Source organism: Podarcis bocagei (genome assembly GCF_964188305.1).
Source record: "Podarcis bocagei genome assembly, chromosome: 5".
Taxonomy (NCBI): domain Eukaryota; kingdom Metazoa; phylum Chordata; class Lepidosauria; order Squamata; family Lacertidae; genus Podarcis; species Podarcis bocagei.
The window spans coordinates 84,198,155-84,212,546 of record NC_138129.1 but is presented as its reverse complement, the minus strand read 5'-3'; the positions used below and the strand labels follow the sequence as shown (position 1 = coordinate 84,212,546).

The 14,392-nt window shown below is 45.2% G+C and overlaps 1 protein-coding gene across 1 annotated transcript in view; it reads left to right on the top strand.

The window, feature by feature from the left end:
* The window catches only part of PTPRC (protein tyrosine phosphatase receptor type C), a 91,010-nt gene that overhangs the window by 33,382 nt on the left and 43,236 nt on the right, over positions 1-14,392 (top strand). The window contains exons 3-4 of the mRNA XM_081194563.1: positions 8,811-8,843; positions 13,116-13,244. Of these exons, the coding sequence (XP_081050689.1) occupies positions 8,811-8,843; positions 13,116-13,244 (162 nt within the window). The remainder of the gene's footprint in view (positions 1-8,810; positions 8,844-13,115; positions 13,245-14,392) is intronic.

Below are 14,392 nucleotides of genomic sequence, written 5' to 3'. Positions count from 1 at the left end.
CATCCTAAGGAAAAGCAGGACATTCCAGGATGAATACAGAAACTGGGATGGCTTCTCTAAATCAAGGATGTCCCTGGAAAATAGGGGCACTTGGAGGGTCTGCCATTTATGTATTTTAAGACAAAATCCAGAAATTTGCTGCACTTGGTTTGCTCTGGCTGAGAAACCTAGGATGTTTGCAAGAGGGTAAAATGATATCTTTCCCTCAGCCCCATCACTGTGCCCTTGTATGAATGAGCAGGTGCTAGATATCTATCAGCCAGCAAAGGTTAGGTACTTTCTTCAGAAATCTGGGTCATGATAAACAGAGAAGACTGGCAATGTGGTTTAGAGAGCCTTGTTTCCTGGTGACACGATGGCTGGGAATCAGATGCAGAGACAGCAAAGGCTGCTGAAGGTTCCATTAAGCTCGTAACAAGAAATGGTGGGATCCCGAGTGACAGCTTGTTGGAAAACAAAGTTCTTGTACGAGCCTTGCTGTAATGGTATCTTTATTACGGGTGAGATCATTCCTTGGCTGCTTTGGACATTTCAGAGCCTTCAAAGGATTACAACAGGGAGAGGATTTGCATTGTTGCAGAACAGCAAAGATAAGTCTGAATTGTCTGTTCAGAATGAAGACTGCCATGTGTCCCCCATCTGACTCCTCCTCTCCACTTTTTTTTACTTTTTTACTGCACAGACAATGATAAATTAAAGAAGCTGTACTGCCTGTTGAATCAGGGGCACTCCATTAGCAACACAGAGACCAGATATGGCCCACAAAGCATTTTATCTGATTCCAAGTGGCTCTACTAAAATTTAATTAAGGTGTGGTTAAAGTTCATTCACACAGCAAAGAAAATGTTTTATAATGTGTGTGTGTGTGTGTGTGTGTGTGTGTGAGAGAGAGAGAGAGAGAGAGAGAGAGAGAGAGAGAGAGACCATCCTGTAATATTACTACCCTTCTTTTAAGTACTAAAATATAAAAAGGTAAAGGGACCCCTGACCATTAGGTCCAGTTGTGGCCGACTCTGGGGTTGCGGTGCTCATCTCGCTTTATTGGCCGAGGGAGCCGGCATACAGCTTCCGGGTCATGTGGCCAGCATGACTAAGTCGCTTCTGGTGAGCCAGAGCAGCGCACGGAAACGCCGTTTACCTTCCCGCTGGAGTGGTACCTATTTATCTACTTGCACTTGGACTGGCTTTCGAACTGCTAGGTTGGCAGGAGCTGGGACAGAGCAACAGGAACTCGCCCCGTCACGGGGATTCGAACCGCTGACCAGCAATTCCTAGGCTCTGTGGTTTAACCAACAGCGCTTAATTACATTCTTCCTTCAAAGTGTTTGGAGGCAATGTACATAATGCCCAGCACCTTAACAAACCACAGTGTCAAAAAGTCTTTGGGGGAAGCCATGTGCCCTAAATGAATAGTGTGTGTGTGTGCAGCCCATGTCAAGTGAAGATTGGTGACTGGCCTTAGAGCACCCAGTGTGGCTGATAGGGGATTTAAATGCTGTTCTTCCCAGTCCTAGGCCAACAGTCTAGCCCAGGGGTTGGGGAAACTTTTCTGCCTAGGATGACAGGGATTACCAAGGTTTCATTCCCAGCCCTACCTGAAGATGCTGGGGATTAGCTCTGGGACCATCTGCATGCAAGGAGATGCTCCCCCACTAAGCTACAGCTAATATTGTTAGAATTTCAACTATAGCTGAATATTGTTAAACAGAATGTTAGTTCAACAAATATTCCATCTTCTGAAGTTATATTCCAACAGAATATTAAAACAGGATGAAACATCACACGTTAAAAACATCCCTAAACAGGGCTGCCTTCAGATGTCTTCTAAAAGTCAGATAGTTGCTTATTTCCTTGACATTTGATGGAAAGGCATTCCACAGGGTGGGTGCCACTACCGAGAAGGCCCTTTGCCTGCTTCCCTGTAACCTCACTTCCTGCAGTGAAGGAACCACCAGAAGGCCCTCAGAGCTGGACCTCAGTGTCTGGGCTGGACGATGGGGGTGGAGACGCTCCTTCAGGAATACTGGGCCAAGGCCATTTAGGGCTTTAAAGGTCAGCACCAACACTTTGAATTGTGCTCAGAAATGTACTGGGAGCCAATGCAGGTCTTTCAGGACCGGTGTTTATATGGTCTCGGCGGCCACTCCCAGTGACCAGTCTAGCTGCTGCATTCTGGATTGGTTGTAGTTTCTGGATCACCTTCAAAGGTAGCCCCACGTAGAGCGCATTGCAGTAGTCCAAGTGGGAGATAACTAGAGCATGCACCACTCTGGTGAGACAGGAAGCATCAGGAGTCAGGAAAACGCCAATAATTGTATGTACAGTGGTACCTCGGGTTAGGAACTTAATTTATTCTGAAGGTCTGTTCTATGGCTTCCTACCCCAGGCAAGACTAAAGGCCAGTTCCCATTGAGCTCTGGAGGAAACAACCAGAGAGGGGAAGAGAAGTTTCTTTTACAGGCTAGGCATGACACAACACACACACACGCACACACACAACAACAACAACAACAACAACAACAACAACAACATAGGCCTGGTTTAAATAAAAACCAGTATATGGATCCACTCTTATTCATCTGGGCCTGACAGGGCAACTTACTGTCATCTGAGGTACAAGCAAATGTAGGTAACATAAATGCTCTGAGTTTGCAGCACAGGGTTTGAATCAGGAAGCTCGCATCTACCCTGGAGAAGTTGTGGTTTTAGCACAGAGTGGGTCGATGCCTTTAGCATGCTGGTGCTATGGAAACCGAGTTTCGCCACAGAGAAGAACTCGCGTACTAAACCACAGAGCGCTGCACACCCTCTTCCTTTTTTTATGCAGCCTCCCGAAGAAGAAAAACAGAAGTCGGCAAAGCGAAACCACAAATGAAGGAGGCCTTTGCAGCAATGCTATGCTAATGGCCTGATATAATGGGGGTCAGATAATGGGAAACTCTCACAATGGACACGGGGTTGCAACAGAGTGGACATATAATTTCAGTTCCTAAGAAAAGGGATGGCAGCCAGATGCCCTAGTGTGGAAGTTTAAATGCTTAAGGAAGATCGGAGCAACTTGTGAACCTCGAAGCCAAATACGGACTGTCAGTCATGTACAGAAGGCGGCCGCGCCCCCATTTCGCCCCACCCCTGTTCCACCTCCTTTCCCTGCCACTTCCATAGCGATGTACATGTGCTATGGTTGCTGCCTGTATTACATTTGAGAAAACTGCTTTGCGAAAATGTGTACATTAGGCAAAATTGCATGCAAAAATAAGTTAGGTAAAGGGACCCCTGACCATTAGGTCCAGTCGTGACCGACTCTGGGGTTGCGGCGCTCATCTCGCTTTATTGGCCAAGGGAGCCGCCGTTTATCCGCAGACAGCTTCCGGGTCATGTGGCCAGCATGACTAAGCCGCTTCTAGTGAAACCAGAGCAGCGCACGGAAACGCTGTTTACCTTCCCACCGGAGTGGTACCCATTTATCTACTTGCACTTTGATGTGCTTTCAAACTGCTAGGTTGGCAGGAGCAGGGACCGAGCAACGGGAGCTCACCCCGTCGTGGGGATTCGAACCACTGGCCTTCTGATCAGCAAGTCCTAGGCTTTGTGGTTTAACCCACAGCGCCACCCGCGCCCCCCCAAAAGTTATATTGAGATAATTTAACTCTGAAAAGCCGATGAATTTTCATGAGGACTTCTCTCTCTCTTTTTAAAAAATCGAAATCTGATGTGGAAATGTGGAAACTGAAACTAAGGTTGAAAAAAGTGAGAAGCTGAGAGAAACTAAAATGGACCTTGTCCATCCCTAGGGCCAGGAGAGCTTTTCTGGGGTGGAGACTCCATAAAATCCTGTCTCTGTTTATGTTCTGCCCGGTAGTCCCTCCTCCATAAGGACATCTGTGTGCAGCAAGGATTAAGACCTTCCCTGCAATGGCTCCAAGGCTGTGGATTCCACAGCGTGGAACGACTTTCCTGATGAAGTTTACAACTGCTCTTGACTTGCAGTCTATCCAAAAAAGGCCCACAACTGCTGAGCAGACACTGCTGTTGATTGCAGTGTATCTTGTTAGCTTTGTTTCTTAAAACAATTATTTGCTTTTATTGTGTTGTGTGTTTTTTTTTTTAGAAAAATGTTGCTTTTCTGTCCAAAGCCCCTTTTGAACTTCAGAGTGGAGGGCTTCAGAATGTTCTAATAAAATAAAGAGGTGATCTGACTGAGGGGTTGTGTCCATGGTTGTGGATGTGCTTCGCTTCCAGATTTCAGGAGTGGGGATGTGTGTTTGAAGCATGAATGTTTTGTGAACGAGCACTGGGCAGCAGCTACAGTAGGTATATTGAATGTTATCTACTCTAGCAATAATCTTTTGTGCATGAATGAGAGCAAAGCGTAAAAAAATCTCATGATTTACAAACGTACAATGCTTTGTGCCAAATCACTGCTTACTCATCGAAAGAATTTAATGTGGTCATTTTCTTATTCTAATCTGAAAATATTGATGTTGATCAACATTCCTGATTTCCATCTCTTTCCTTAATCTCAGTGAGGTGAGCTTCCTTCCCTCTCCCCCAGTTCTGCTATAAGCACAAACGTTCTTTTATATATTGCATGCATTATTATAAATATAATATTATGGGATATATGTCCAGGTTTTCAAAAGTAACCCAAAGTATGCATGTAAGGCATTTTTGCTGAGGAAACATACTGCACCGGGTTTGACTCTTTTATGTGCATCATGCATATGATAAACCTTTTTGTATACACATGTAATAAAACAGGCTTTTGTTTTAAAGATCATGCGTCTCAGAGGCAAGAGGGCTCTTGATGTAGGAGAAGGTCTGATGTAAGCATAGCTTGATTGGGTTGGAACGCCATGCAATGCCTAGCACATATCCAGCAGCCAAATTCTGAGTATAAACACGTTTCTAAAAGGATTCCTCCTCTGTCCGTAGTTGCCAGGCGTTGAGCTCCATTCAGTCCTCTGGTTTGGCTTGGCTTCTTCTCAGCATTCCCTGCTCATATCCTGGACGTTTAGCATTGAAACACCTTGTGTGGTGTCTTCCGCTGGGTTTCTTCCCACTCCACAAACATATCCAAAACACTACAGCTGGTTCTGTTTCCTTACAACTTCTGCAGACTGAGATTTAGAACAAGAAGGGTGTATATATATATATATATATATATATATATATATATATATATATAGGATCCCATTATTCATTATTTTATATTATTTATTACTTATATCCTGCTTTTCCTCCAAAGAGCACAAGCTTGCTGTCCAGATGCTGACAGCGGCTCCCGGCTGGTTGCCCAGGAAAGTATAAAAACAAGGGAAGGTTTCTTACCGTCCTTTTTTATTCAGTATTTACAGAGAGAGGCTATAGAACCCAGCCTCTTGGATAAGGGCATTGTCCTGAGTGAATCTCCACCCCTGTCTCTCCCACTTCCTCATTCATCACTTCTATGGGTGCTGCTATGTGCCTTGTCTTTGAGCTCTTTGCTCTCCTACTTTCAAGGCTCGCCAGGTTCTGGGAAGGATGGGGGTCTGGGAGGCTTTCCAATGACATCATGTCCATCAGCTGTCACCCCACTTCCTCCCCCCTCCTCTCCCATTATTTCCCAACTTTCCCCCTCCTCTGCCTCTGAGCTGTGACCTCCCGCAAACCACTGTTGTAAGTCTATATTGTCTTCCTCCTCCCTGGAAGGTTCAGGGTGGGGAGGCGGTCTCCACCATTCCTCCTCTGCCCAGTCCTTGACACTAGCATACGCCCCTCTCTGTTTGATTCTCTCCCCCCCTCACTCCATGACCCTGTGAGGTAGGGTAGGCTGGAGAGATAGGGTCCAGGGTAACCCAGTGAGCTTCAGAAGGATGACTGAATATTTGAACCCAGATCTCCCCAACCCAAGTCCAATCAATACTGCATCGTCTCCATCCACCTTTTCTTTTTAAAATGTCAGAAGCAGTTGTGTGTGGAAGCTGTCTTATAATAATAAATAATAATGATAAATTTTATTTATACCCTGCCCTCCCCGGTCAGAGCCGGGCTCAGGGTGGCTAACACCAATAAAATCACAGTAAAAAAGAGAAAAAACCAATTTAAAATACAGGTTAAAATGCAATTTAAAATGCAGCCTCATTTTAAAAGTAGCCGATAAATCAAGACCATAAGGGGAGGGAAACATAAGGGTCAGACTGAGCCAAACCAGGCCCTGCGGAAAGATGTCAAGTCCCGCAGGGCCCTAGTCTCTTGTGACAGAATGTTCCACCAAGTCGGGGCCAGTACTGAGAAGGCCCTGGCCCTAGTTGAGACCAATCTAACCACTTTGCGACCTGGGACCTCCAAAATGTCGTCATTTGTGGACCTTAAGGTCCTCCGCTAAATGGGGACAATACCCCACCAACTTCAGGATGGCCAAAGTCAACCCCTTGCCATCTTATTTACAACCAGTCAGAGGGTGGCTCTACTTGTCACTGGCTTTGCCTGCGCCATCTCCCCATCTCCCAGGCATATACCCGACGGGCACTAATCACTCCTAGTGCTCATGAAGAACTGGTGCTGATTTAAGAAGGTAGCCAAGATGTGAGCTGCTGCAAAGAAGGTGCCCCACACCAAGATGATCAACAAAGTTCTCCGCAACTGGTGCCCCTACAACAAGCTGCCTGCAGATTCAATGAATCAGTCCAGTTTTCCTCCTGCAGACGAGACACACTTGTCTGCTTGCCATATGAGGAGTTAATTTCTCATCCTCTCCCCAATAGCACATTGCTGGTGGTGTTTCTGCTGCAATAATTTAATCTGCAGCGGTCTGTGCTGAAGCAGCAACCAGCAAACTGACCTCAAAGTGTTTGAACACATAACAGAAAGCAAGAATATTCTCTTTTTAAAAAAATTGCAACGTTTACTAGAAGGTTTTAGGCTGTGTTCATATATACACACACTTGCCTGAGTATATGCTTCATTGTGCCTCTCTGACAATACTGAGCTGGGGGGAACCTAGGTTCCTATGACATCTGATTAGTGTACATATCATCTTCACTCATCCTCCTTGTTTTTCCAGTCACGACAGTCCGCATTGCCCTGCATGGGAGAAACCAAGTAAGACTAGGAATGTGGCTTTAAAAATACAGATGAGCACCACTGATGAACGCAGATAAAAAAAACTGCATGATAATAATATAACATTGGTGACTCTGGGTTGTGGAAGTGCTGCCATTCCTTTACCATTAGTACTTTTGAAGAAATGATAATGTAACCTTCTGTGGACAGGAACAGCCTAGGTTTGCTTGTCAATGCTCTGGTACCCTCTAGGTTAGGTTACTGCAATGCTGTTTCTGAAGGTGGTTCAGAAATGGTAGCAGGTGCACAAGTCCACAACCAGATTGTTGACCAATGCAAAAGGATCTGAACGCACATCACCAATTCTGACAAAGCTGCAGTGGCTTCTAAGTGGTTTCCTGGCCCAGTTCAAGGTGCTGGTTTTCACCTATAAAGGCTTCTGTGACTCAAGACCCCAAGACCTCAAGGACTACCTCTCCCCACATGAACCAACCCCAACCCTGCACTCATCACCCAAGGCCCTTCTCCATGTTCTCAGAGAACAGGCCTTCTCGGTAATGGCTCCCTGCTTGTAGAACACTCTTCCCAAGAAGACACCCCTGGCTCCATCATTACCTGTCTCCAGGTGCCATGCAAAAATGTTCCTTTTCTGGTAGGCCTTTGGCCTTCAATTATCCATGGCTTCCTTTGTGGGTAGAGTGGGTTAATCCTTCTTTTTTATATATAAATATGGATGAGTTTTAGCTTTTACTCTCTTTTAGGTCTTATGCTGCTTTTAATTTACATGCTGCTTTTTGTAAGTTGCTCTGACTTACTTTTTGTAAAATAACTAAATAAAAAAGTGACTCCCAAGCTGAATTAATAATAATATGAATAGAAAGGAATAGATCATAGATATACAATCAGGTGCCCTATGGTTTTTAACATCCTCTGTTCAAAAAAGGACTTCTCTTCATTTGACTATGGAACGGATATTTACTGCATACAGTTTGGTAGTGTTATGGTGCCATCTACAGATTTTTTTCTAAACTTTCTGTGCATTCCAGTACTGCTATACAGAGTATAATTGCTACTTCTTGGTACAGCTTTATTATGTATATTGCTAAAAACAACAACAAAACAACAGAGGAAGCCTTTCTATCATGAAACTCTTTGGTTAGCTTAACCCCTATGTTGCCTTCTGTACAAATGTTTGTCTGGGACAGGAAATCATGTTATTTGGATGGTCCCCCCCCCCCATGTATTGCCTAAACTTCCTCTTTCGGACAAGAGTGGGATATTTTGCTTTATGTGCATAGGATGTGGTATTATGTTGCAAGAATCTAATCATTTATTATTATTATTATTATTATTATTATTATTATTATTATTAAACCTATTATACTGCACAGCATAAGGGAAGTGGTCACAAAAGGATCACAGACACTCACTTGAAGACCTACAAGTCCAAGAAAAGGCAGCTCAAAATAAATGCCCTGTCTTTTGTAACTCTTGAGTTTTCACCACTAAAAGCTCCTGGTTGGTTAAAAAAACCTGTTTCCCATGCTTATTCTGTCCAATTTTATTATATATAAGAAATATATAATTACAACCAGTATATTATGATTTACTTTTGCTGATAATTTATATCTCTATCATCTATCTCTATTTCATCTATATCTGTAAAATTTAAATACACCAAAGGATACAAAAGTCCCTTGTGGGAGAAAAATCAAGAAATTGCATCTCAAACTCTTCTTTTTTTCTTCCTTTCTTTCTTGAAACAGTGGCAAAGAATCCTACTGCTCCTACTCCCCAAGGTAAGAAAAGTTGTTTATCACATTTATGTTAAATATTTGCTATAGATGGGTCATGATCCAGTTCTATGAGTGGGGTGGGCAGTGGGGAGGGCAATAAGTAAGCCGTGAGGGATTGGGTCAGCTCCCTTATTTGCAAGACAAACCATCCAGAATATACATCACAGGTGGACTGGGTTCAGTTACATCTTACAGAGAATGAATATATCAAGAATTTGCTGTGGAAAATCAGATTGCCAACTGATTAAAAATAAATTGAGTTTCGTCAGGAATACAACTACTCACTGCCAATTTTGCTGTGCAAGCCTATAACTATTCCTTGCCCCACTCTTTTTACAATTTTGTTGCGTATTCTCTCTCCCATTTAACCTTTGACCTGCTCCTCAGTCCTGGGAACTATATTTAAGACTTTACTTGGAATAATTGTGACTTAATTGTTTTTTGTCACTTTTTAGTTGTCGTGAATATAGAGCCAATATAGAGTTGGCTGTAGGCATAGTCATGGTTAGGGGAGACCTCTTGAAATTAATGAGATTTACACTGATCTCTAACCTAGGTCCCATAGATTTCTGTTCTGTTATAAGCATGATCTGGATGTAACGCATAGTAATTAAAGAACAGATTTTCCCTCATTCATGTTTCAGACTTATTTCAGTTCAAACATCTAGTTCAACTTCCAGAAAACTTTTTGAAAGAATGCAGCATTAAAAATACTAATGGAATTAATTGCACAAATACACAGGTTGCCCTACAATGCATTTTATCAGGGAAGTGTTCTTAATCTGGGTTAATTTTAGTAGCAAATCCAGAACCTAGCAATGGAAATTGTTCTGGATTAATTAGCAAAGAACACGAGGACTTTTGGATGGGCTCCTGCCACTTCTTCCATCTTCCAAACAGTGTCTAGCATATTTTCAGCCGCAAGGTATTTGTCAGGCTTTTAAACTGCCACTTACTTACCTGACAGCCTTTAGAAAATCGGAGTTGCCGGCTGGCGGCAACTCAGCTTAAGTTTGGTAAGATGGGAGATGTGGGTCTTTTTTGGTTTCTTTTGGACCACCCATGTGGTCCAAAAGAAACCAAAAGGTATAGGTATGTACATATGATCAAGAAGGCTAGTGACATTTTTCGAAGGCTATTGCCATCATGGCCAGCCATGTTCGATTTTTATCCAGAGGGTGTGTTCAGCAGATAAATATCCTTGAAATTGTGAGCTGCACCTGGCAAAGGTAAGAAGTCATGCTCAGTGCTATTTTTTCTAGAAAAAGAGGTGCCAGCACTCACCATGAATATCTCCCTTGTTCGCTTAGAATGGCAATGGCGGCCACTGAGTTCTGGTTGAAAAACAAGCCCTGGCCTTCCATGAGGGGTGTGCTGGTCCCGTGGGTTACCTGAGAGGCAAGGTCCAAGTCCGGTCCATGGTCAAAAGTGCAACATGGAGGCAGTCCGTAGTAGCTGAAGCTGGGTGCAGGGCAGGGAGTCGGGTGAAGTCAGGAACAGGCTTGCAAGCAGGGAGCCAGGGTGGGTCAGGAGCTCAGGCAGGAAAGCAGGACAGGGTTCAGGCGGGAACTAGCAACCAACAATGTTGCTCCCCCAACTTGGGACTGGGGCTGGCCGGCTTTTATCTGCCCCGAGGCATAGGGCAGCCCCGATCCTCTGGTGACTCCCCTCTCCTGGCCTGGAGGCAAACACTCCTCCTGCGGGAACTTAGTTCCCTCCGCCTCTCTGCCCTGAGCCTCTGCAGCTCAGGAGAGGCTGGAGGGTTACTGGACCCAGAGGCAACCTCAGCTTCCCCTGACGGGCTGAGAGTGGAGCACCTGCAGGCAATGGGTCCTCCATCACCTCAGGAGCCAGAGCAGACTCAGCTGGTGCCTGCACCTGAGGATCCAGCCCAGGTGAGGACCCTTCAGGCTCAGGCCCCAGCCCCAGCTCAGCTGGTTCTGGAGGTGGGGAATCCTGTGCAGGCTGGGATCCCTCAGGTTCAGCATCCGAGTCCGAATCCCAGGCCATCACAAGGAGTTTTGCTGGGATGCACTAGCTAACCGCCCCCTCTGCCATATACCTCTTGCCATGGGCTGCCTCCACTTAGAAAAAAGGTCTGCAGGGAGGAGCCTGTTGTACTTCTTTAGGCGTCCAGTTGCAGATCTCCACCGTCACAATACCTTGAGGGAAGAAGACCAGGTGATGGGGACATGTCAGAGGAGGAGGGGCCAGAGGGTGTGGCCCTTCTCTCCCCCTCCTTCATTCATCACTGAGTATCTGAATAGAGCAGGGATGCGGAACCCGTGGCTCTCCAGATGTTGCTGGACCGCAGCTTCCATCAGCCACAGCCAGCATGGCCAGGGCTCAAGGAAGATGGGAGTTGTAGTCCAATAACATCTGGAGGGCCACAGCTTCCCCATCCTTAAAACAGGTCTCCGTACTGAGTGCCAGTCGCAGTTACACATCCCTACTGAGGGCTTGCAAGGGTGGGTATTCTCTAGCCTCCAACATGGCGTACCTCGTCCGTGTCCCATGATATCTGAAGCGAGGGATTTTGTAAACTTGGAGTTGAACTACATGAGACATGGGAGTTCCTTGCTTGGAAGACAAAGGCCCAGATTTGGAGGGTTGAAGTCTACCCTTTCCCCTACACCCCAAGCTGTTGTTATCCATAGAAAGTGAAACGTCTGTGAGATTTTCTCCCTGGGGCTAATAGTGACTTTGGAAAGCGATCTGGATTTGGGTTGTTGGACAAGGGCATAGGGTTAGGCACCCCCTTCTTGCAAAGTATGGCTGAGCTCCAAATCACCCTAGCCATCCATGTAGCTGAGGCATCAGATGTTCCAGTTATGGCACTTCCAACACCATAGCCTAATCCGTATTCGTAAGGATGGAATGACAGACCCCTGGAAGCATAATAGTCCTTGTAATTCATCCTGTTTGAACAGACTGCTGGTGCCATTCTGTTTAAGACTCTGCTGTGTAACATGGCTGATTTGTTAATTGCCCTCCCCCGTCACGTGCTCACCATAGGAACTCTTCTTGGCTCTTCTCCCACACTTCCACGCACCACTCCACCCTCACCTGCAAGCACCTCTGAAGCAAAGCCTGGCTCTGCGACCAAGGAGGCAGTGACCCCCACTTACCAGGCCTCCAATGCTTCCGGAATACCTGTTAGCAAAGCAACTGCCACCCCTGCGACTGCTGTCTCTGCCAACGTCACAGGTTTGCTTTGGAGTTTTCTGATAAGAGATTGTACTGCCCCAGGAATACTGTCCTCTCTCGGGAGAGTGTTGGTGGTGGTGGTGGTGGTGGGGAGCCTCATCACATAACTGCTACGTGGCTGGAAACTTTACTTGAATAAGTATGTTGAGTTGCAATGCAATGGATGGTGAATGGCCGACTCTACAACCATAAAATTAGAGCAGAAATTAGGAGAACAGGCATTGGGGCAGGGGGCTGAGAGGTACGCATGGACAGCTGCTGAGGACAGGAAGCATCTCTGTGTTAGCAAGACTGAAGCTGGCTTTGTGGCTCACTTCACTCATCTTTGCAGAGTTGCTCACACTGGGGAGCTGATCCCATTATGACCTTTTTCTGCTTGGCTAGCTACATGAATGAAGGGGCATGCATGTGAACTGGGCCAATTGTACTAATGATAGGCTGTCCCCCTCCCCTCCAAAGCATGGTTAGAATCAGGCTTTAAGTTAAAGGTGAAAGCTAAAGGACCTCTGGACGGTTAAGTCCAGTCAAAGGTGACTATGGGGTTGCTGCGCTCATCTTGCTTTCAGGCCAAGGGAGCCAGCGTTTGCCCACAGACAGCTTTCTGGGCCATGTGGCCAGTATGACTAAACCACTTCTGGTGCAATGGAACACTGTGACGGAAGCCAGAATGCATGGAAACACCGTTTACCTTCCTGCCGCCACAGTACCTATTTATCTACTTGCACTGGTATGCTTTCAAACTGCTAGGTTGGCAGCAGCTAGGACAGAGCAATGGGAGCTCACCCCATCATGTGGATTCGAACTGCTGACCTTCTGATCAGCAAGCCCAAGAGGCTCAGTGGTTTAGACCACAGCGCCACCCGCGTCCCATAGAACCACCTGGTGAGCCCACACAGTTGATGCTCCAGGTAGCAACCGCAGCATGTTTCACAGTACTGCTGCTGAATTAGCTTTGCAAGAGATCAGGAATACTGCTTCCTTCTCTGAAGGGTACCCGTTAGCCAGTTAATGTTTTGCTGTTGTATCGTAACAATGGTAATAAAAATTATTGCACTTTTGTTACTACAGAGATTGTTCCAACAAGCAGCTCATCCTCCCTCCCTCGCACGGACGCAAACTCTTCCAGCACTCAGGCACTCAGCAGCACTGCTGCCCCTCCTTCACTCTCTCCCTCCACCGTCACGCATGCACCACCAGGTTTGCCATGTTGTTCTTTGCAGTGCTCCTGAGCAATGTCTTAAGTACTGGGCATGAATATTCAGTTTGTGGGATAGTTAAGCATTATCAGAATGCATATATGTTTTGCTTGAGGTTGCTAAGCTGAGGCTGGACAACCACCTCTGAGGGATGCTTTAACATTGAATTCCCTGTATTGGCAGGGATGTCAACCAGGTGATTGTTGAGGTTCTTTTGAAATCTGGATATCTTTAAGCTTTTAATTGCATTATAAAGCTGGGTAGTCATTGGAGGATGCATTCCTGTGTGTCTAGTTTAAAAATATCAAGTCAATGGCCAACTTAATGCATTTTGGACATCTAACCATGAACATTGACTTCACATGATCTCCTAAACAATGTCATGATTTGCTTGGAAACACGCTATGAGTGCTGGTTCCAACATCATGCTAAGTCAACGCTTAGCTCAGTTGGTTAGAGTGATCCAAGCTTGAAGAAAGGAGTGAAATGACAGCTATGTTTGTTCACGTGGTTTATGGCTTGCCGTGACACGTGAACACACCCAATTTGTCTTATAGAAGAATTTTCACCAGTTATTCCTGCTCCTTGATACATTAAACCAGGCATGTACTTACCAAACAAATCAATGTACTAAAAGCTAGGATCCCGTGAAAAGGATCATTGGGGGACAAGTTACTTGTATGTATCTTTTTCTGGCGGTGGCGGAGGGTTTCCACATCACTTTATCTACACACTAAGAAAAGCCCCACCTATTTTACCATATTACAGTGGTTTCAAAGGCTCAGAAGCAGGATGAGAAAGAACATTGGGAACCCTACATGAATAGCAAATTCAGGAATTACTTTTGCCAGTGTAAAATTCTTCCTGGAAGTGATTCCATGTGCAGATAGTTTATTTTAAATATTACACTTTTGAAAGGTTAACCTTAATTCCAGTTTTTAGTAAGCAAGGACATAACAAACAGGGAGCATCTCCTTTGCAAACCTCCTGTTTTACACATCCTGTTTTATATGTCTATAATGGTAGGAACTCCTTTAAATGAAACAGTTAACTAAATAAATCCCAGTGGTTCTTATGTAGAATTGTGTAGAATTTCCCTGGAGCTTTATGACTCGAGAGTCTAGGCTGCTTTGAACCAAAGAAAGGTTT